The 21,975-nt window shown below is 49.7% G+C and overlaps 3 protein-coding genes and 1 long non-coding RNA gene across 8 annotated transcripts in view; all 4 read right to left on the bottom strand.

Annotated features, from left to right (window-relative positions):
* PLCH1 (phospholipase C eta 1) overlaps positions 1-1,306 on the bottom strand; it is a 71,092-nt gene extending 69,786 nt beyond the window's left edge. For all 4 annotated transcript variants that reach the window (XM_051626886.1, XM_051626889.1, XM_051626887.1 and 1 more), the window contains exon 1: positions 1,241-1,306. The gene's annotated coding sequence lies outside the window, so the exon portion shown is untranslated. The remainder of the gene's footprint in view (positions 1-1,240) is intronic.
* Positions 1,307-3,187: 1,881 nt separating this feature from the next.
* On the bottom strand, positions 3,188-7,641 carry C8H3orf33 (chromosome 8 C3orf33 homolog). 2 transcript variants are annotated; one of them, XM_051626906.1, is made up of 5 exons: positions 7,552-7,641; positions 7,409-7,468; positions 5,595-5,748; positions 4,765-4,925; positions 3,188-4,321 (listed from the first exon to the last, which is right to left on the bottom strand). In XM_051626906.1, exons 1-5 carry the CDS (start codon positions 7,630-7,632, stop codon positions 4,055-4,057), a joined length of 723 nt encoding a protein of 240 aa, XP_051482866.1. In that variant the 5' UTR covers positions 7,633-7,641; the 3' UTR covers positions 3,188-4,054. The 2 variants fall into 2 exon arrangements, with proteins under 2 accessions (XP_051482866.1, XP_051482867.1); XM_051626907.1 differs by lacking the exon at positions 7,409-7,468.
* A 263-nt stretch (positions 7,642-7,904) lies between these two features.
* SLC33A1 (solute carrier family 33 member 1) lies at positions 7,905-20,701 on the bottom strand. The gene is made up of 6 exons (XM_051626557.1): positions 19,877-20,701; positions 16,196-16,386; positions 15,354-15,538; positions 14,308-14,425; positions 13,206-13,421; positions 7,905-11,562 (listed from the first exon to the last, which is right to left on the bottom strand). The coding sequence occupies exons 1-6, from the start codon at positions 20,628-20,630 to the stop codon at positions 11,395-11,397; spliced, it is 1,632 nt and encodes a 543-aa protein (XP_051482517.1). The 5' UTR covers positions 20,631-20,701; the 3' UTR covers positions 7,905-11,394.
* Positions 20,702-21,206: 505 nt separating this feature from the next.
* On the bottom strand, positions 21,207-21,958 carry LOC127387718 (uncharacterized). Its single transcript, XR_007890192.1, has 2 exons — positions 21,625-21,958; positions 21,207-21,514 (listed from the first exon to the last, which is right to left on the bottom strand). It is a non-coding gene; the product is annotated as an uncharacterized LOC127387718 (long non-coding RNA).
* Between the last annotated feature and the right edge of the window lie 17 nt (positions 21,959-21,975).

Raw genomic sequence — 21,975 nt, 5'->3', positions numbered from 1 at the left:
GGTTTATATCTTTCCCTTGGAATTTAATAACACTTCTAAAACCACTTTTCAGTCAGCTAGAGCTGAAGTGCCCAGAATTATACAGTTGCTTAATTACAATAAAACATGCATGAAGCACAAGTCGCACCTCGTTGTGCTAACTTTTTTTTGTTTTGTTTCCTTGAAAAAACGGCTTATGGAGTAGATTATCAGCCCTCAAAGAAGGTGTTCTCGGGAGGACTCAATGCAGCAAGAGCCTTGGCTCTTCTCAGCTGCCCCCTCCTTCAGCACAGGGCCAGGACCAGGCTCTGCACCCCGCCACACTCTCGGAGTGATGCCTGCACGCCTCTCCGCGGGTCAGGATCCACCGCCAAGCCTCGTTTAACACGCTCTGGCCTCAGGCACTCAGGCGGCTGCAGTTTTCTCTAGTTTTAGCTCGTCGCCGAACCGGCTGCTGCAACTCTTCGGACACAACCTGGAAGCCGAACCTCCCGCCCCACACGGCTGGCTTTTTACACCCAAGAGAGAAGGCCAAGAGCCCAGAAACAGACTGGAAGTTCAGCCGGCGTGATTCACTGTTTAAGCAACAGAACAAACAGGGCCAGCGCAGCCGCCGGAGCAGCCCCTTGTGGCCCCAGCTCCACCTCGGGGCACCTCGGCCCCGCTCTGCCCCAGGGACCCCCCGGTGCTCCCCGGGCTGCGGGCAGGGGAGGAGCAGCTCGCGGTTCCTCCATCAGCTGCAAACTTGGATAAAGCAAACCCTCCTTTCAGCTGCGAGCACCTGGCAAGCCCACCCTTCACCCCCCGAACCACAGCCCGGCGGAGGTTCCCTCGAAGGGCCGCGGCGCCCCGGCCGGGCCCCGTCCCGCCCTCACTCACTCCCTCACTCACCGCGGGCGCCGGGCTCGGCGGGCCCGTCCCGCACCGCCGCCTCAACCTGCTCTCCCGTTCAAACGCACGGCGCTGCCGCCCGCCCCGCCCCGGCCCTGCCCGCCCTCCGCCGCGGAGCGCGGGGGAAACCCGGAGCGCTGCCCGGCCCGGAGCGGAGCGGAGCGGCCTCCCGCCCGCAGGCCGAGCGGCGCCGGCTGCGGCCGGCGATCCAGCCCCGGTGTTGCGGCAGCCCCGCGCCCGCTCCCATTCAACCTGCTCCATTGTGCAGCCGCCGCCAGCCTGCGGGGCGCCGCGCTGCCCCTCCTCGGCGCTGCCCCCCGCGCCGCTCCCGCCTCACGGCTGCCGCGGGGCGGGCGGCCCCTTCCCTCACCGGCTCGGGCCCCCCGGGCGGGGCTGGCGGGGCGGCCCCTCGGGCGGCGGGTGCCGGAGACGCGCGGGCCGCCCCGCGCCTCAGGGCGCCTCAGGGCCCCTCGCGGCCGCACCTGCCGCGGGGCGGGGCGGCACCGCCCCCCGCAGCGCCGGGCAGGGCCCCCGGGGCAGGGAAAGCGTCCCGTCTGGCTGAGGGGGGGTTATTGCCTTTAAAACTCTACCAGGAAGTTCCCGGGTTTTCACCCGCGCTGAGCTGCCGAAGCTCCCGGCGGGGAGGCGGGAGCTGAGGCGGCTCTGGTTTCCCCCGGGTGACGGGCCCGCCAAAGCCCTGGCCTGAGGGAGCGTCTCTCCCGGCGGAGGTGAAGCTAAAGCTCCAGTTTGCGAAGCGTGACTTGCTGCCCCCGGCCGCCCCGGGGGGCGGGTGCCGGGGCCGGGGCAGGAGGGGCTGCCCTGCTGCCCCCCCGGGAAGGCTGGTCGCGGCACCTGCGGGCGGCTCCGCGGGAAGCTGGTCGTGTTGGTGACAACCATTTATTTGCCTGACGTGCCGCAGCCGCCATAAACACCCCGCGCGACACTGAAGGCATTTTCCTTAGGGGCCTTCCCTCCGCTGCCTGTGGTGTTTTCAAGACGTTGTGTTGCTCACAGAGTTGAAAGGGCGAAGGCGTAAGAGCTAAACAGTGGCTGTTTTGTCTCGTTTTAATTCTTGTCCTTATTCCTCATCATCCCAGAACTGCATCCCCTGCTTTAAAGCCCTCCGGCGGGTACTGCTGCTGTGGCTGAAGGAGCGGGACAGAGCTCCTCTGAGGCAGGCGGGCTGTGTTTATCTCAGGCAGAAAAGTGCCTGCTCTCCCCCCAGCCCGTCCCCCAGCTCGCTTCCACAGCGCTATTTGTTCCTACTCCTGTTACCGGCTTTTCAATAGGCCGGCCTCCCACGGAGACAAGGTCTGCAGCTCCTCAAGCCTTGCACAGATGGGAAGCACAGCTTTGAACTGAGTCCTGCTCTTTTGAGGGGGGAGGGTGCTTTGTTGTTGTTGTTTTAAAAACTGATAAGCCCTGGACGATAAGGGAAACAGCATTAACAAACAATTAACAGGAGTTGACTCTCCCGAAATCAGTTGCCACTGCAACCTCAACTCCCACACCACCCCCTGTGCCATTGTCCCTTACAGCACTGATCCCAAACACGGAGCTGCTTCCCGGGCTTTGTGTTCTGACCAAGAGCTGCGGGGAGAGCACACCGCCCAAACTCCTTGTCATGTGCAGCAAACGTGAAAAGAGATCAGAGCCCTGAACTCAAAGCTGTCAGATACCTCTCTCTATACTTCCTTCTGAAATCATTTGTTAGGCTACCTCAAAAACAGGGAAGGAAACTTCAAAGATGTAGTTCAGACTGAGAGGAGGCTAAGTGAGCGATGGAGCAGCTATACTGCCACCTTTTTAAAAATCCATCACAAGCCAAAACCTAAAGGAAAGGATTACAACAATTTGCTGTAATTCAGAAAAATATCTAGGGCTTTTCTGAACTTCATCAAGGGTAAAAAGGGCTGAGGCAAGACTGAGGGAGCAAGACCTCACCTCTGCGCACTGGACATGTAATGTGATGTTTCTCCAGCTCTTCCTCTCAACTTTACAGTGGATTTTGGTGATAAATCCTCCCATGACTTCCTTTACAAAACAGAAATACAGAGTCAAGTTTTTTTAGGATCTAAGGATTCATAACTTTGCCCTGAAGTCAGCAGAGAAAATGACAATGTAGCAACTACTTGTCAGAAAAGCAATGCTTGTTAACATTTTTTGTACCACACTCTGCTCCCCAGCATTTCTTTGGGAAGGAATCACATCGAAAGAAAGAAAATCTGTGCAACACTTAACTTCAAATAGATTTTGGGACTGTGGGAGGTTAGACAAAGGTCAAGTGCTTGGTATATAAAACATGTAACAGTGAACATAAGAAATTAAATTTTATTGGAAGAAAATTTACAAAATAAATACACCCTCATCCACTTTAAAAGTTCACAAGATAAAACAATATTTTAAGTTTTTAACACAGGATGATCCACCTTTTCAAATTTTGTGTTAACATTTTATTTTAATGTAATATTAGACCCTTTTGGAACCATCAGAAAAAACAAGTTTTTCCTATTGAAGTGAATGCTGTCTTCTAAAAATGTGGATACTGACATCATTTATATTCTTTGATATACCCAGGGATTTTTTTCCACTATAAAATGTAGTTGTTGTGACCTTATCAGCTTTTTAAGATCAGCCATCACAAATGACCTGCTACATCCATAACAATGCAACCCATTATTCAAGATTTTAAACCCACATACTGTACAAAAAAAATAGTGTAAGAACAGAAGTCAAACAAGATGCTCACTTGCAAACACATCCCACAGGCTTTGAAAAGGTGTGAAATGGGGTTTTCTGACCAATGTGGGCTACGGAGGGCTGACATCTAAGAGGGCAGCATTTAAGGCTGTACACTGTGAACCAACACTGCACCTCTTACACACAGGACTGTTGATTGCTCTCGCTGTTGGCTAACGCAGCCGTGCAGGTATTTGGCAGGTGGAAACCTGACAACTCCTTCAGGACATGATGGTGGAAAGGTTCAGCTTGAGGGCATTTCACTCAGTGGGCTGCATCCTGCCACTTTTAGTCTCTTGTGGGTTGCAGTATGACACCAAATAACGATGGGTTTTCTGCTCAGGACAGGGACTCTGCAAATGATGGCACTGCTTTTTAACACGAACTTCTACTTTACAGAAAGCCAGGTGCCTGGCATTCCTCCAAGCAAGTCTCCCTTTTCACTTTAGAAAGAGCTTCTCAGCCAGACCACAAATTGTTTCAATGTCTGTACAAACTTATTGTTGCTTATCCGATCTCTAATTCTTTCAGAGTAACTAGCTTCCTCCCATATTCCTTTATTTTTCCTCAAGGCCTTTAGCTCTGCTTGAAGCAGTTTTTTGTGAAGTTTCCAGTAGAGGTGGGAATGGTGGTGGAGCCCTTCGATCCGTGCTGCTCTGCCGAGCCCTTGTCTCAGCAGCTCTTCGTTCACGCACACGCTGAGAAATCGCCCCTATGAAAAGGCACAATAAACATGATATTCACTTCACTTTTAAAACACTATCTTTTTTGCTGTGTGAAATCCCTCTGAGATACAAGTCCTACTTCTGGCTAAATCCACTCTCTGGCTGAAAGAGTGTAAAGCTAAGAGGAATCCAGTTGACTGTTAAAACCCAATACTACTGCAAGATGTTTGTGAGAGGTGGGCTAAACCTCAGGGTAATCAGACCTACAAGATACAGTGTAGCACTACCTGACAGGAATACACTCCTGTCATTAATCAGTCTGCAAAAGTACTGTCTAGAAATCAGACTTAAAGCACTTTAAATTTGTATCAAGATAGATAAACTACACATAATATAATTCCTCAAATATACTGAAGGAACTGAATGGTTTAATGACAGTCAAGTTCAAAACTGCAGATGAAAGAAAGTCAGTTTTTGTCACTGTATTTACCTTATTTACTAATACTAGGCACTCAAGTGCCAAATCCTCCCTTCCCAGAAGCTGGAACCATATGACTTGGTTGGGTTTTAACTCTTGCTGTAACCAGGCCATGCCCCTCGGAGCCAGCTCCACTCCAGCCAGTCTCACCAGCAGAAGACCTTTCGATTGCCCTGATGATAGAGAGAACTTTGGTACTGAGTGCAGAAAGAAAATCTTCATCTGTTGGTGCTGAATTAATTCCCATGGACTTAAAAAAAATAATAAATCCATTTTAGTTCCCCAAAGCACTAAGTATTCACAAATAAGAATTAGGTCTCATCTCTCCTTCAGCAAAAAATTAATTCAATATTGCATAAGTGCATAAGTGGCTTAAGCTAGATTGTTTTATTTTGCATACAAATAGAACTGCCTTCATTACCAGTCACTGACATTTTATCTGGAGGGGCAGAAACAGCAGGCAAGGAGCATCAGCTCCTGCAGGTGTTGGCACAGCAGGGTGTGACTCCCAGACAGGACGGACAGTCATGGAAAAGCTGTCCACGAGGATGGTTTGTGTAGGTAGCTGCCAGATCCTCCTCTGTAAATAAAAGCATCATCCCAACACAGCCTTTTTGCCAGGACTGAGATGAGCAACACAAGCAAACCAGCTGCCTGGGTGCTAGCTCTTGCTGCCAGAAACCTATCACAACAATGACCCTGATTAACACCAATCCTGCATTGGCAAGCTCTTCTTACAGGTCTCCTGCAGTGTTTTACTCCCCAGCGTCCCCCCTGTACAGAAGGACCAAGAGGCAGAGCCGTTCCTGAGCCCGTCCTCCCAAGCCTCCCCTTCTACTTACATCTTCTCTGTATGGATGTAAGGAAAGGAATGCTGATGGGAATGTGTTCAACCTCCAGGCCTTTCTCAGTTACATGATGTACTCTTCCCCGCAATTTCACATTCTTTTCTACAAACTCCACTGGTATATCCAAAGCACTTGTGAACTTTGTTGCCTGTTGATGGAAAGAAGAGCAAGGCAAAGCTTAAAATAAAAGAGTAGAGCAATTATAATCACAGTAAGTCCAACTGCTTCTTAAAGCAGTTTGGAAAATTACTGATCTGTTACTAGACACCACGGGCAAGTAACACATATCCAGATATTTTTAACAGTAATCAGCTGCAGAAGCCTTTATGTATCAGCCCTTCCACGCAGTGAGGGATTTTCCCTCCTGTTTCACAGGACTTGAAATCTTAGGGCTGGGCATGAGAGCGAGGTTTGGAGAAAGAACAGTAAGTGATGTTTTTGAGCAGTGCATATCAAAGGTCACTTGGTTCACCTTGAAGACAGTGTTTTAGAAGTGGCCCGAGCGGTGCCAAAACAGGGGTGAAAGGAGTCAAGAAGACAAGAGGTGTTCAAAGAAGCTGGCAAAGAACTGATGGACTGAAAACAAAGGCTGAGTGGGAGAAGAGAAACAAGACAGCCTTTGATCAGGGAGCAAAAAAGGAGAGGGACCAAAGCAGGTGCACACCTTTGAAAAGATCACAAGATGGTTAAATCTGACACCACAGCCCTTGCTGAACGGGGGGATTCAAAGGGACAGTTACATGATCACACAGGAAAACTGAGCTCAGCAACAGCAGGGAAGAATGGAGCAGCCAGTGGTGCAGGGGTGGAGGGAGAAGGACAGGCACCAAGGCTGGCCCAGCACCCCCAGTTAAGGCACTGGTGTCTGGAGGAGCCTTTTGAGGAACACTGACCTACTTCTACACAGCTGTGAAAAGTACCCACGTGCTTATGCACAACCCCTGTGACACACCAGCCCTCGGGGGAAACAAAACCCCCCAACACCACAACTAAACAGGAGACCTTCCTATTGTATGTTAATTATTCAGTGAATCTTCCCATTTGTGGTCTGCAGGAATACAGAATTTCAGGACCTGTGGGCAGAAAGCCTGAAGGTTTTTATGAAGAGAAGTTGTTTAGGTCGGATCCCATTTGCTCTGGAAGCTCCAACAGCCTGGTTAACATACTCACAAACCCTTGGTTTAAAAAACCACCACCACCACCACCACCCCACAAAACCAAACAAAACAGAAAACAAGGGGAAAAATATTCTGTAGCTCAGGCTTTCTGGTAAGATTTTAAAGTAAAAACTTTCTACCAACGTTCTCTCCCAGCAAACTGCATTTGGAACTGTGCAGAGGGAAGATCAGCGTCAGTTTTTAAACAGCTGGCAGAGCTGGGAGGGGGGTGATCCCGGCCTGACACGGCTTGGCCGGAGCTCGTGCAGAAGTGTTGGTATGAGCCACGAACTGAATGCCTGAAGGAAGATTCAGGGTCGTGTATTTAAAACTACTCAAGGAGTGGTTTCCGTTCACGGAAGTACAGTGACAAGATGCGAGGACCCCCCTGTACCTGGGCTGCAGGCAGAGCAGGGTGCGAGGCAGCTCGGGCTGTGCCCGCGCGGAGAGGTGCGCGGTACCTGCCGGCAGCGCTGCCCGGACCCGCCGCCTGCGCCCGAGGCAGCAAACAGAAAACGGGGGCAACGATGTCTCGCTTCTGGCCGTGGAAACGCTGCTGGAGCGGGGACACGAGCGGACCCGCGGGGCTGGGCCCTGCTGCACCCCCCGCCCGCCCAACCCCCCCGGGCAGCCCGGCCCCGCCGCACTCACCAGGCGCGCGCTGCGGGCCAGCACCAGCAGCCCGGCCACCGCCATCCCGGCGCTGAGGCTCTGCGGGCACAGGGAACAGGGGCTCAGCCGCGCCGCGCAGCCCCCGCCCGGCCCCCCGCACCCCGGCCCCCCGCGCCCGTTACCCGCAGCAGCCCCAGGTGCGCGTCCGCCCACTCGGAGAGGCGGGACAGGGCCTCGGCCGCCGCGCCGCGCCGCTCCGACATGGCGGGACGGGGGCGGGGCGGGGATGGAGCCGGGGCGGGGCTGGAGCCGGGGCGGGGATGGAGCCGGGGCGGGGCTGGAGCCGGGGCGGAGAGCCGGGAGCGGGGCGGGCAGAGGCTGCTCCGCCCGCGCGGCCGGTGCCGCCGCTCGTGCCGCCCCGGCCCGGCGCGCGAGAGCCGAGCTGGGTGAGCTCGCTCCTCAGAGCTGCAGTCCTGCCCTCGGATCCCGGGCAGCGCTCTCTTCACAAAACAAAAAGCACCCCGGAGCACTCCCGTCATCGTCACTGTTGTTTATTCTTTTCCCTCAGCTCAAAGCGAACAATTTATAGTTGTATTTATAACTCATTACGGAACGGCTCGAGGCACCCGCTGCTCTGAACCACCCATCTCTGCAACGCGCCCACGTGGTCTTTAAAGAAACGCATACAGTGTTAGAGCATAATCAGACAAGGACAGAAAAGTGCGTGTATGATTGCAGAAGTCTTCCATCTCAAGCAGTTCTAGGTTTCTACATGAACCATTGGGACATGAGACGATCCCAGTAATGGTGACAACTCAGGATTTCAGGAAAAGCACAGATTTAATTGGGAATTTATGATCCAAAGCAGCAAACCCTACACTTGAATCAAAACACTGTATCTAAGGTTCAGACTATGACAGTTCTTCAATTACTGGCTCTGAGGTAAGTTGGACAAGTAAAAATTACCCTTGTAACTTTTTTCAAATAAAGGCATATAGTGTTAGCTGTATTAAGTACATAGATATAGTATAGATATAGTGCAAACTCTGGTTTTCAGCTTGGAGCCCAGGGGCTGCTGTGTCACCAGGTGTGTGTTGGGTGCCATGCTGAACAGCACTGTCTCACGGGGGGCCAGGAGAGCCAGACAACACTGAGGCCTGCAGGAGCTCCAGGCCTCCATTCCCTGCTGCCGAGGGGCTCTGCTTTCCCCCAGTGCCCACTCAGGGACAGAACTCTCCTCCCTATTTTATCAGAAATCATCCAAACACCATCACACAACACTACACGGCCAACACCCAGAAGACAGGGACATGAAACAGCTTTAGGGAAAATAAAGAACTGTTGACAATTGGTACTGGCAGATTCTTCAGTGTCTGTAACACAGACAACACCTGGAGTTGGTGCTTTAAAATAACCAGGTTGTTACACAGGTGAGTGCAGGTGACAATGACTCTCCTGCATGGCAACCCCCCACAGCTGTGGCTAATGGAGCTGCTCTCTGCCTCTGCTCCCCAGGAACACCTGCACTGACCCTTCACCCTCTCCCCTGGAACCTGTCTCACTTCACAGTTATCCTGCTCAGGAATTTAAACCAGCACAAACCCTTTACTTAAAAAAATCCAGTGTCTGCCACTTCCCTTTTGCTAGAGGTAACACCCATCTGAGCCCATGGGCCCAGTCAGGCCATGCAGGACCACAAAGCCCTGCAGTAACTAAGGTTCCCATTCTCGTAACTGACACTCAAGGAACAGGTTGGGTTGCTCCTTTCTTCTTGAAGTTTTAAAAGTGGTTTTCTTTTGGTTTTATGTTAAAGATGTCTGCAATAATTCTAATCTTAAAAAAAAATAATAAAAAATTAATGATTTCACTTTAAAACAGGGTTGGGAGAAAAGAAGCAGCAAGACCCAAGTTTACCTTTTTTTTTTTTTTCTTTTTTTTTAGTATTGCAGGAAGGTTTCTGACTTGTGTTACAAAATAGCACAAGATTAAACAAACTAATCGACCAGTTGTTTCTCCAGTTTGAAAAGGACACAGTTTTTTAATTGAGGTAACTTTTAATATAGATGTGTTTAACTGCAATGTTGTCAAGCAATTGTCAGCCCATCTTTATGAATAAGGAGATTTGCTGGCACCTTCAGAAACAGTGAAACAAAACTGCAAAGTAAAAGCCAACTTGAAAGCACTTATGATTCAATTTCCCATATTCTGCACTTGAGAAGTTTTTCCTCCAAGTCAGGAAAGAAAGAGAATCTCAGGGTATGGATGGAATGGGATTGAAGTCATACCCTGCTCCAGTAACGGCAGAACTGGAGACGATCTGGGGAGGGCTGAAAGATCCATCTGCCTTCCACTATGGTCTCTGACATGTTCTTACACTCTTTTTGTGCTTATGCAGAGGTGAAACTGGAGGACTCCTAGTCTGGGGAATAAAAGCAATGTGATTTTATTTAGCTTGGACTGCAGAGGACAGTCAGGGAGACCAACAGCCCAGGGTTTGGATCTGCACCCCCAACCAACAGGGCCGTCACTATGGGAAGGGAGAGGGGGAGAGACTGGGAACAGGCTTCTGTGACCAGGGAAGCACTTGGTCACACTGTCCTCTCCTGGACCCCTCCTTACTCCTTTTGTTACACAGGCACTTTCTACACACCCAGGTCCCCTCCAATTACTCAAAAGTCGGTCTTCATTTACTTTTATCCTGCAACACACACTAACAAAAGGTCCACAACTCTCTCAGGAGTTTGGAACACCAAGCTGAGGATGCAACACTTCCAGTATTGACAAGGCAAGAAACAGAATGCAAAAGGAAAAATCACATACCTTTCAAAGGTATTTTTAACAGTTTTCTTTTTTGCTAATGATGCTCCACATCCACCCAGCTGTGTGCAGAGCCCCCAAGCTGCCCATCCCTGAGGCACAGGGGGACCTCCCTTCTGACAAACCAGGGGCCACGTTGCAGGGCATGGAGCAGCAGGAACCTCCTGTAGCAGCTCTACCACAAGATTTACCTTGCTCGATTTCTGGGACAGCAAGTTGTACACCAACTCACTGGGAATTTGGCAAGTTTGTCATCACCAAATCACTCTCAAAGGCACCGATCATCTTCCCTCACCCCTAGATGGGAACAGTCACATTTTTTCCACTGATTTTAAAGCAGAATGCTTGGATTTTAGTGACATAGAGGAAGTAATGCTATAAATTCCTTCCCTCAAAAGGACAAGGGCCTCCTTTGGAAGCCTGTCCAGGTGTGCCAGCTGCTGCACTGTCCAGTTTGCATCCTGGGGATCAAGGCTTAGAGTATTGTGCGTTACTCTTAACTCCTACCTTACAGCGAGTTCTCATCAAGAAAGCACCTTGAATGCAAATCAAAATGCTTTGAAACAGCAGACATAAATTAAACAAATGTAATTAGTTTATAAAAATATTTTCTTATAAATCTTTAAAGCTTATAAAAGCCAGAAAATACATTTAAAAGAATATCTGAAACATTTCATCTGTTGAGGTGTGGTTACAGTTCAGAAGGTGAGAAGAAACAAAGCCCAGACACGTTACGTTTGTCTTCCCACTGGGAATTTTGTAGCACACCACGCTCAACCTACAAGTCAAAATGCCTTTGACATCCTTCCCTGGGTCAACTCCCCCTGTCAGATCATTTCTGTTTGAAAATAAAGAGCTGGGACTGAGCTGACAAGGCTGCTGTTTAGACAGACATGGCACAATTAGCTTTTCCATAGGCACGGCATGGAAATCGGGCCGTTGGTGGTACCAGCAGCCAGGAGTGAAGCTAGAGCAGGGGACATGTATGCAGTACACAGGTGCCAGTTTCTAACAATTCCATTCTGAACTTACATTTTCATATTGGTGGGCAAGTGGTCTCACATACAGACACACCACTGTCTTGGCCACCTCGTTTTTTTGGTGACGCGGCATTTAAAAATACCAGTATTCCTGTTTATTGATTATGGGATATATCTTTGTAATAAAACTAAAATGACCTTGCCAGTCCATCCAACATTTCAACTGCATCAATTGGTCCTCTTGCACTTCCAGGAAGACTGTCCTTCGTCCTGCAGCTTTTTAAGTTTTGGCCCAAGTAGAAACCACCAGCCAAATCCCAGGATGACACAGATGATGGATTCCACGTAGTAACCGTCCAAGGTGGTGACACAGGAACCACCAGCTTTGGTGCAGAGCTGAAACACAGAAGCTGGTGCATTAAGTAACCTCCAGGAGATACAGATGCACAGACTTTTAGAAAGTAGGCATTAGAGTCACTGCTATTTGCTTGCTCTTGGCTATGACTAAATAGATTTGTTTACTCTTGTTTCTTACGGAGTTGGTAAGAGATGCCTTTGAGCTTCCTAGCAGTGTGAAAAGTATCAAAATCTTATAAAACAGTTGGGAAATGGAGCACATTGGCCCAAGGGGCTAACTCTAGACAACAGGAACTGCCCAGCTGTCTCCTGCTGGCCAGGAGGTGCAATCATTGCTTTGAACCTCACCAAAAAAGGTTTGTGTTTTTTTTCCTAGCCATCCAAACTGCTTCTTCACAAATTACACCCTTGCATCTCAGCCCAGTAAATCTGCAAATGAACAGTCCAAAATGCTGGGTATTTCTGGGAAAAACAAGCCCAGGATGTTTTTTAATTGCATAAGTGGAAGAGAAAACCTCCAGCATTTAAAGGGTAAGTGTACAGCTCATGGGAGTTACTGCTATTGTTCAGCTTTCAATACTGCTATAATCCCAAGCTAAATCAAACCTCCAAGCTGAGGTTCTGCCAGCATTGTCATTATTCAGAGACATGTCAAGACCAGATTAGGAATAAGAAGGGAGTGGTGGTGGCGGAACATTACCAGCTGGGAGGCTGTGAAAAAAGATCAGAGTGAAGGAGGAAGGACTTAAGTTCAGCAGAGGCACAGACACAGAGAAACTAATTAGTGGGAAGCCAGTAAGACCGGCAGAAAAAGCAGTTTTCCCTCTGCAGCTACTGAAAACTGCAACTCCAATTCAAACATGTCATGTGTAATTCCTGGAACACTGTTTATTTAGAGAACCTCTCCATCACAAAGGGTCCTGGCATTCAAGGGTGAAATAAATCTCAGTCATAAATAAGTGAAAAAGAAACACTCGACAAAAAAACCCTCAAACATTTCCACCCTTCCAAAATGTTAAAATTTCACATTTGCTCATGAGAAGGTAAGTGTGAAACCTTGCTTTTGGGGCAGTTTTGTGTCCTGTTGTGTGAGCTGTGCCCAGCAGCACAGTGTGTTCTTTGTTCTCTTCTGCAGAGCTCCACAGAAACGGGAGGACAGCCAGTCCCACCATTCAGTTTCACATAAAAAGTGAGGACCAAAGGCAGAGAGCAAAGTAACATCATGGAGCAGGTATCGAGGTACCCAGAGAGGAAGCCTCCAGAAAGACAGGGAACAAAAACCTACCACAAAACTTAGGTGGTTTGGGGGACAGACAGTTTGCCAAGAACAAAGTACCCAACACCACGGCTCTGAACTTAGCAAGGTTTAGTCTCAAAAATGTAACTACAGCCTCTTTACACTGCAGGGAACGTGGCAGCAACCTTGCGCTTCGGCCACCAGGTTTTCATCCCAGCCCAGAAAGAAACAGACACCTACTCTGCAACTGCAAACCTTTGGTAACAATGCTAGCAAGATTAAACAGACTTAATTTTATCAGACAGGACAATTAACTCAATTAGTGGGAAATTTCAAGCATTAGCTACGTACTACAAAGGTTTTCAAAGGTGAAAAAATTTTACTAAGAGAAGCCATTTAATCAATAAATAATTGAATGGAAACCTTCACAGTCTCCAAAACTTACTTCTGCAGCCACAGTGGTTCCACAGGTCTGGTCCCGGGCCCCTGCACACTCTTTCACTGTGAGTGGGTCCACAAGCCAGAGGGCAACAGTGGAAGGCCAGTTCCCCCCCAGGTTGGACACGGTGTTGAGGAGTGTCATGTAGGTCCCTCCGATCAGCGGGTCGCTGACCTTGGCGTTGAAGGCCATGATGGCCACGTACATGCTGTACAGCGTGATCTGTGGGGGAACCACAGCAGGGTGAGGACCCCCCCAGACACTGAGACCACCCATCCTAAAATAAATCCACAGACTGCTCTGCCAGACTCCTTGGAGTCACCAGTGTTTGACTGAGAAATAATCCCAACAGGTTAAAATTGCACAAGAGAAATCACTTCTCTCTACTCACACCAAGGAGCAGCCTCGCCACTTGTCTCCAGTCTGAACTGGACCCAGCCTCACAGGAACTGGAATGACTCAGGTTATCAAAATGAAGTATGAGAAGGCTAGCTGAAACAGCATACTAAAACAACACTCTTGCATTTAAAATCAACTCTAAAATCAGCCTGGTCTGGTGGGAGGTGTCCCTGCCCATGCAGGGGGGTTGGAACTAGATGATCTTTAAGGTCCCTTCCAACCCAACCATTCCATGATTCCAAAGGCACTGCATTAGTTTCAGTTCTGGTCCAAAGCTCAGTCTGCATCAGGCATTTGTTTTCTAAGCCTTTGGATCAGACCCATTATGATGTTCCTCCAAAATCATGAAAGTATTTTTGCTAGGACTGGGATCACATAACTTTCTGGGTCTGCACAGTAAGTACCATCATCATCACCACCCCTATGAAACTCAGAATTCTGGGATTTCTCTAACTCCACCATGCTTTTATGCTCCTGGTTTTGGGAGAAAAGAAGCCAGGAAACAAAAGCAGATCTGGTCAACTAAAAGTAACACCATGGAGCATGTGGAAGAGGGAGAAATAGTATGGGCAAGAGTATCAAAAGTAAATACAGCCACAGAGCACAGAGGCCAGACTAAGGGCCACCGTAGTGTGACTAAGGACAAAAGCAGATAATGGCATCTACAGCCTTCTGGTGGCCCCTCCCCTTCCAGCCACAGGGATGTTACCTGATGTAGAGCATAACTCAGCAATACTACAGCATAGTAGTAGAAAGGAAATCCTCCTTCGTGTTTGACTTTAGGGGTCCACCATACCAAAAAAGCAAATTCCAGACCAAGCAGCAACCTGGAGGAATCACAAAGATGATTTGCAATTCAAGTAAACCTCCCCTTGTGTTTCCTTGATGCAAAACTATTGAACATTCATACACACATAATACATTAAAATAGTTTATAACTAAATAGTTACAACTGTTTCTATTTTAGACAGATGCAGGTATTAAATATTTGACAAGCACTGAAAATGTAAACTTTTCATACCTAAACAATTCTGTTTCCCATGTAAACATACCTCAGTGCCAGATCTCCTACACCACTGTTCTTCCTGCCCCTTTACACACCAATTTATCCCTGGAGAAAGCAAAGCACGAGGTACCTCACCAAATTCAGACCCAGCAATACCTACACTTCTTCCATTTGTTTTTGGCCAAAATGTACATTGTTGCAGAAGAACAAGGTAAAGTACCAGCAACCTGTTTCAGCTACATGATTTACTGAGTGACAGCACTAAGTAACTGCTGGATTCACTGGATTCAGAAATACACATGCAAACTCCTAGGTAAAACACAAAGTAAACAACTCCTTGTTCTGTATCAGCCTCACTCAGCTACTTTTACTCTGTTGGCTCAGCAAAGCACCATCCAGTAGAGGCTCCCCAGAACCTGTCAGTGTGCTCTGCCACTCTGACACCAGGAAGCACCAGTGGTGTCACAGATCCAGCCCTGGAGCAGCCAGAGTGACCCATGAATAGCAACTATGGACACTGGAGCAGAAGGACACTGCTCTGATGCTGTTGCACATGCATCTTAAAACCACTTCACGTTCTGCTTTCCTACATGTGTTGCTGCATGAATCATCTCCAAGGCACAAGACACAGGGTGCTGCTTACTATGAGAATTCTGACATGATTCCTTGAATCTGTAAATTAAGATTTACATTAGAAATCTGAATACGCAGATGATTGTTTCTGTCAAACAAGATTTGTTTGTTTTTACCTAAAAGGCATAGCTTTGTAAAACGTGTTGAGAGGCTGGGGGCCTGCCGTGTACTTGCTGATAATCAGAGGCAGTATGATCTGTAAAGGAACCATGGGGACAGCCAGCAGAGCCAAGTGCTCTTTTGGGACACCCTCTTCCACCAGCTTGAGTCCTGTTACAGCATCTGCTGCTGAGAATCCAACCTGCAATACAAATTAGAGAAAATAAACTGGGGAAAGCTGGCATGGTTTGACTAGAAATCCGGGTGCTCAGTGTTCAGAAAACTGAGAAATGTGACAGAGCACAATTCACTTCTGTGTCTCATTTGATGTCCTAACCTGTTCTGAAACATGCTCTACACTTGCACATCCTTCTGGTCCTCAGTGCCAACTCTATACCAAGAGCATTACACAAAGCAATGATACTCAACCCCAGGCCTGAATTGCTGTTGGGTGTCCACGATGGCCAACAAGAAGCTGTGGAAACCTAGTTTGTACAGAGCTGCAGATTCTGGGAGTAGCATTTAGGTTAATAGAAACACCTTCTGTGCTTTTAGTTGCAGGCTACACAAACATTCTGTTTAAAAATGCTTTAAACCAAATTACTTTAATACTAGATTGCAGTCGAGCTTCCCTTTAATGCCTGTGTAAACAGAAAAGCTCTAACAGTGTTTCATGCTCTACAGCCTTATTACTTGGCACTATGAGATAAGCAATTTTGTTTCAAATCTCATGTGAATAGTTGGAACTCCAATGACAACCACTGGCAAAACTAAGAAATAAGTTACATCACAAGAACACAACAACCTTTCAGACTCTATTACCAGCAAGATCCAACAGTTCATGTATGTATTGACTTACTTTTGCTGTGAGAATCAAGAGACAGAAAGTAAGAACTGCTGGCATCTTGATTATTGAGAATAGCAGCCTGTAGGTATCAGTGATGCCTTTTGTTTCTTCTTTTGTTGGCGTTAGTTCCTTGTTTTCCTTTTTCAAAAGGGCAACCAGTGTAGTGGTAATTAAAAAGACAGCTCCCCAGAAAAACAGGAAATCTGGAGGGGAAAAAGAAATATTAAAAAAAATAAAAATCTTTCTAGCAGCCATCATCAACACTTAATTAACAACTCACTGAGTATTTAAAATGCAGTTATTTTGCAAGAATATAAACCCAATAATAAAAAATGGAATAGTAACTTTACTCATTGACCCTCCTAAAAACAAGCAATAAAAGCAAACCACAAACACACAATAACTGACATAGGTCACACCTGCCCCTTGGTCTATAACCACATTTACTTGAGAACTGAGAGAAGAGCAGCAGCAAAACGTGTCACTCATCTGGGGTCCTGGGAATTGTCACCACAACAAGCACATCAGAGGAGAAACAGAAATAAAAATGCAAATGTGACACACACAGTCACTAAAAGCTGATAAAGGAGAAAAAAAAAAAACCCAAACACATTTAATATTTATTAGATAGGGAAAATAACTTAAGAGGAAGAAGTCCTTCACAAGGCTCCAGTTAATTTACTGTGTAGTCATATAGCTGTTCTGTGCCTCAACTCTCTACTCCCTATATAATAAACAACATAATACATCTAACATGGGAAGAAAACAAAAGTTTTATACTTGTGAGTGTAAAAATCTCCTGCTCTTACACAGTTGTCAAGGAAGAGTCACTCAAATGTCTGGTTTAAGTGGCAATTCTACTTGCTAACTCTTAAGTGCTCTAATTTAAGTATATCTAATACTTGCTAAATTGGGGATTTGAAGACAGCAAAACACACCCATATTTTATGGTAAGTTCTTTCTGAAGACTTAGTCCATGGATTAATCTAAGATAATCCTATCCTCTACCTTTATGAAAGAGGCAAGGAAGAGCTCAGTAACACGCAGAGGGTAAGACAGAAGGAGCCTGTTGTCTTCCTGGTCACGAGCAACTCCTGAAGCCTCGTGGTGACTTGAAAGTGAGTGGCAAGGGCTGGAGGAAGGGCAAAGACAGTGCAAAGGTTCAAGCAATAATTAACTGCTTCTTGTGCACTGGAAGAGACCAAGCACAACAAGCATGGAAGAAAACATGGAGAGACTACTTCAGCCAGACCCTAGCATTCTCAGTGTCAAAGAAAAAAAGCATTTCAAGGTATTTTCTGCTGCTTCCACATCAGTTACCTTTCCCTTCTCTAAAGAAAAGGAGACATGATCTCATAACCAATGCTCAGCTGTTAAAAAAAAGGTACCCTGAACATATATTTTTAAGTAAAAGATGAGTTTTCAGAGAGTCATGCTAATCCTAGCCACTGTCTACAAAAGACATACAGGAGGGGTACTCTAATAATAGCACCAAGCATGATCACAGCAGAGACGTACAGTGTGAGGATGGGAATAGAAATAGCTCCAAGCATCACTACAGGAATGCTCCTGATGGGGCCAGCCCTGCCAGCTGCAGCACAGCCGTGGTGGCTTGGCAAGAGAAAAAAGAATTTAAAAAAAATGCAGCCATGTAGTCCACTAACAGGTTACAAGCAAAAGAACTTTTGGGGTGTGCAAGGTGAGGTGCGACAGGTGTTCCACCACAACAGCTTCAAGTACTTCCAAAGCTCCACATCTCTTCCCAGGAACAAGGAGGCTCCACAGTCACTGGCCCAGCTGCCTTGGAGGGCACCTCCTTCCCACACTCCTGCTTTATCTCTTCCTTTAGGGAGGGACAGGCATGCATGAGGCTGCCTGGCAACCAACTACTGCTGCCACTTCTCCACTAACTGAAGTTGACTTGGGATCATGAAGCTGACTCGTTCCTTCTGCAGTACTGGCACTCAGCCTACAACCACAGTGCTCAGAGACCTGAGCTGGCAGAAAACTGTTCACCTTTTCCAACTGTAAAGTTTCCTGCTGCTGTAACATCCCGCAGCCGCTCCCCACGAGTCCCACCACAACCAGCCCCAGGGCCAGGGAGCCTCCCTCCTCATTCTGGTGAGCAGATTTAGTGTTGCTCTACAGCTGCTTTGGGGGAAATGCAGACACAGCAGATTGTGGCACATGAGCCTGGGAACAGACATTTCCTATGGACAGTTTTACCACCCAAAAAACCAATTTGTTTTTGAGCTATTTGGTTTTCATACTCCACCCAGGTTAGTACTCCAGGGCAGCTTAAACAGGTTGTGATGGTGTTTTTTGGTTTGGGGATTATCTCCCCCTGCCCAGCCCCGAAGAGAGCACCCTTGTAATAGTAACAAGTCCATTTATATAAACAGTCCTGAGAAAAAAGCAAGACAACAAAACACCTGGACACCGGAGGTAAGCACAGACTAACCAAGCTCTCTTAACTACACACGAGTGATCTGCAAGTTGCATCAGCAAATGTCAGTGTCCTGCTGGAGCAAGAAGGAAGAGACACACCAGCACTGGTGAACTACACAGCAAGGGGAAGCAAAGGGAAACAACAAACCAGCAGGGCAACTTGGGAGGACTACTCTGTGTCATTGACACATACATCAGACACAGAGTTATGAACAGGAAGGAGGAAGACAACTGTGACAGCTGCATAGACAAAATAATAGAGCAGTCTTGGAAAACAGATATCCTGATTTATCATGAGACAGGTGCAGGAAAGAGAGCACAAACCAGACTTTAAACAACATTTTAGCTAAGTGTTGGCATACCTTTTCTCTTACAGGCAGAGCAATCAATGCAAGAGAGGGAAGTGAAACTAAACCCACGAGAAGTCACTCCTTGTTGCTAGCCATGGTCACTCTGAGACTGCAACCAGAACTGGTGCCAGTTTGCCCTGTCCTCCCATCAGCTGAGCTGGGTAAGCTCAACCTTGCAAACAAAACACGAGCATTTTAAGCATCTTCCAGGTCATGCACCTAACAGCAACCACCACACATACCCTTTCTGAAAAAGAAACACCCAAACAACCTCAAAAGCACCAAACAGAAGACATCCCTGCACCTACACCTAGTTGTAGTTGGATTACCAGACTCCACGTAATTAATTAAAGAAAAACAAAATGCCCTTTCATTTACTAAAGTAAGGCTTTCCTTGGTCAATGCCTTGGCTACTTGGTCAACCCTGAACAGTTGTCATTTCTGCTTCTGTGAACGATACCATCTTGGGAATGTCAGTTTTCTTAATCTTCCCTTTCCTTCTTCCCAACAGGAGATATGCTTAAGAGGCCTCCTTAGAAAGAGGCAAAGCTTTTGTTTGAGGTTTTTTAAAATAAGAATCTATTCCATAGTCCCATATTTCCCAAGCAGGGAAAAAAACCAAAGAACCAAAACTCTCCAAAGTGCTCAGGTCAACCAAGCTGATGACAAGGCAGGTTTCCCACACTCTTAAGCCCGGAAACTCAGTGCAGGTAGCAGTGGACTCTGCCAGCCTCCTGACAGGCTGTGCTCCCTCACGGGCACGGGACAAACCCCACCTGCCCAGTGCACAGCACCAGACCACTGCTGACTCCAAGCAGAGCTTTGGTCCAGGGTTAGGGAAGAACATCCCCACCCCTGCATCGGCACGCAGAGGCCGGTGGTCGCCAGGCAGTACCTGAGAGGGTGACAATCCCCCGGGGCTGGGGCTGGAACCGCAGGTACTTGTTGCAGAAGGAAGCCGACTCGAGGGCCAGGAAGAGGACGTTCCCCAGGAAGTATCCGGCCGTCTGGCCCACGGAGTTGCAGGTGGAGGCGTAGCCCACGTTCTCCCTGGATAACATGGTCAGGGCCCAGCCGTCCACCGCAATGTCCTGCGTCGCCGCCAGGAACTCGAAGAGGAAGAAAGTCACAGTGAGGGCCACCACGTCGGGGCCCCGGCCCTCCCCGTCGCCCAGCAGCAGGTCCACCTGGGTGGACATGTAGATCATGAAGAGCCCCAGGACGTACTGCGTGGGCACCAGCCAGGACTTGCGGCGGCCGAAGCCCCGCAGGTAGACGGCGTCCACCAAGGGGGCCCAGAGCAGCTTGAGGCTGAAGGGCCAGAACACGAAGCTGAAGAAGGCCTGGTCGGTGTAGCTGGCGCTCTTGCTCTGCAGGATGAGGGGGACGCTGCCCGCCAGGCCCAGCGGGATGCCCTGCAGCACGTACAGCACCAGCAGCAGCAGGATGCTGCCCAGCTCCGCCCGGAACCCCCGCGCCCCCCGCGCCGCCGGCTCCGGCAGCAGCAGCGCCTCGGCCTCGCCGCCCGGCAGCCCGTCCCCGCAGAGCTGCAGGGCGCTGGGCGCCTCGCCCCTCACGTCCAGGCAGTGGTGGTGGCTCCCGGAGCGGCGCTGCCGGCCGCCCTCCTTGGCCGCGATGGCGGGCGACATGTCGGTGCGGGCGGGCGGCCCGGCGGGAGCGGGCACCGCCGCGGGGGGACGCGCGCGCCCCGCCCCGCCCCTTCCGGGCACGCGGGCGGCAGGCGTGGCTGCTCCTCATTGGCTCTGGGCGGAGCGCGTCAGAGCTGGCCCCGCCCCCCGCCGCTCCGGCCCGGGGCAGCTCAGCGGGGCGGGATGGCGGGATGGGATGCCGGGCTGGCGGGGCGGGATGGGATGCCGGGAGCCGGGGCGGGATGCCGGGCTGGCGGGATGGGATGCCGGGAGCCGGGGCGGGATGCCGGGCTGGCGGGATGGGATGCCGGGCTGGCGGGGCGGGATGCCGGGATGGCGGGCTGGGATGCCGGGCTGGCGGGGCGGGATGCCGGGCTGGCGGGATGGGATGCCGGGCTGGCGAGGCGGGCTGGCGGGATGGGATGCCGGGCTGGCGGGGCGGGATGCCGGGCTGGCGGGGCGGGATGCCGGGCTGGCGGGGCTCCGGGCCGCCCCCCGCGGCTTCCAGACCTTCTTCTGCCAGTGCGCAGCCTCCACGGGCCATCACACGTTGTGAAATCATCAGGGGGAGACAGATGAATGACAAAAGTGAAGTTTAATTGTCCTGGGTTTTTCGGTCTCCCGAACGGTGAAGTACAAATCCGTAAAGCCCAAGGACGGTACTTTTCTCCCCGTTATTTTAAGCGTTATTTATAGAGTTACGTGATCATCAGAGCAGCAGAAAGACACCGTGTGTCTCGCTTCGGCCATAAGACAAATAAGGTAGATAGTGTAAGGGAAGGCTGCCTGGAATCCGACAGCGGAGCCGGGAACCGGAGCCAGGAACCGCTCTGTGCTCCAGGAACCGCGCATTCTTGTGCTCGCTCCTTTCCTCCTTCCCCTCTCTTTGAATGAGAAGACTAATAACGTTAGAAGTTCCGAGAAGGGCTTTCTTTAAGTGGGAAGACTAGTAAGAGTCCACAGAAGGGTTTCCAGAGCGCTCTGGGAACGCTACCGGCAGGCTTCCAGTGACGGAGCTACGAGGAAACTCCTCCTGAGCAGAACCGGCAGCCGGACGCTGTACCAGACACGGAACACGGCTCCCTGTGCAGCCTCAGGCTCCCGTGCCCTTAAGGCGGGCTGAAACGAGCCCCGAGAGCCCGAGCACCGTGCGCTGCGCTCGCTGGGCTGGACGGGAGGCAACCCCGGCCTCACCGGGGCGCGGCGACAGGCCGGGCTGCGGCCGCTCCGCCCCAGTGCGCACACAGCCCCAGCCCGACCCCTGCCCCAGCCCGACCCCTGCCCCAACCCGACCCCTGCCCCAAACCGACTCCTGCCCCAAACCGACCCCTGCCCCAAACCGATT

Source organism: Apus apus, chromosome 8, assembly GCF_020740795.1.
Source record: "Apus apus isolate bApuApu2 chromosome 8, bApuApu2.pri.cur, whole genome shotgun sequence".
Taxonomy (NCBI): Eukaryota; Metazoa; Chordata; class Aves; order Apodiformes; family Apodidae; genus Apus; species Apus apus.
Note: the sequence above shows the minus strand (reverse complement) of the source record. Positions and strands in the feature narration are given on the sequence as shown.

Excerpts from the sequence above, each read along its gene's own strand:
- C8H3orf33 (XM_051626906.1), bottom strand. The coding sequence starts at position 7,632 with ATGTCGGAGCGGCGCGGCGCGGCGGCCGAGGCCCTGTCCCGCCTCTCC. Across the intron at positions 5,749-7,408 it reads TGGCCCGCAGCGCGCGCCTG|GCAACAAAGTTCACAAGTGC; the intron begins GTGAGTGCGGCG and ends TTCCATCAACAG. Across the intron at positions 4,322-4,764 it reads GCCTAGTATTAGTAAATAAG|GGGCGATTTCTCAGCGTGTG; the intron begins GTAAATACAGTG and ends GCCTTTTCATAG.
- SLC33A1 (XM_051626557.1), bottom strand. The coding sequence starts at position 20,630 with ATGTCGCCCGCCATCGCGGCCAAGGAGGGCGGCCGGCAGCGCCGCTCC. Across the intron at positions 15,539-16,195 it reads TCTTGATTCTCACAGCAAAA|GTTGGATTCTCAGCAGCAGA; the intron begins GTAAGTCAATAC and ends TTTGTATTGCAG. Across the intron at positions 13,422-14,307 it reads TGAGTTATGCTCTACATCAG|ATCACGCTGTACAGCATGTA; the intron begins GTAACATCCCTG and ends GTTCCCCCACAG.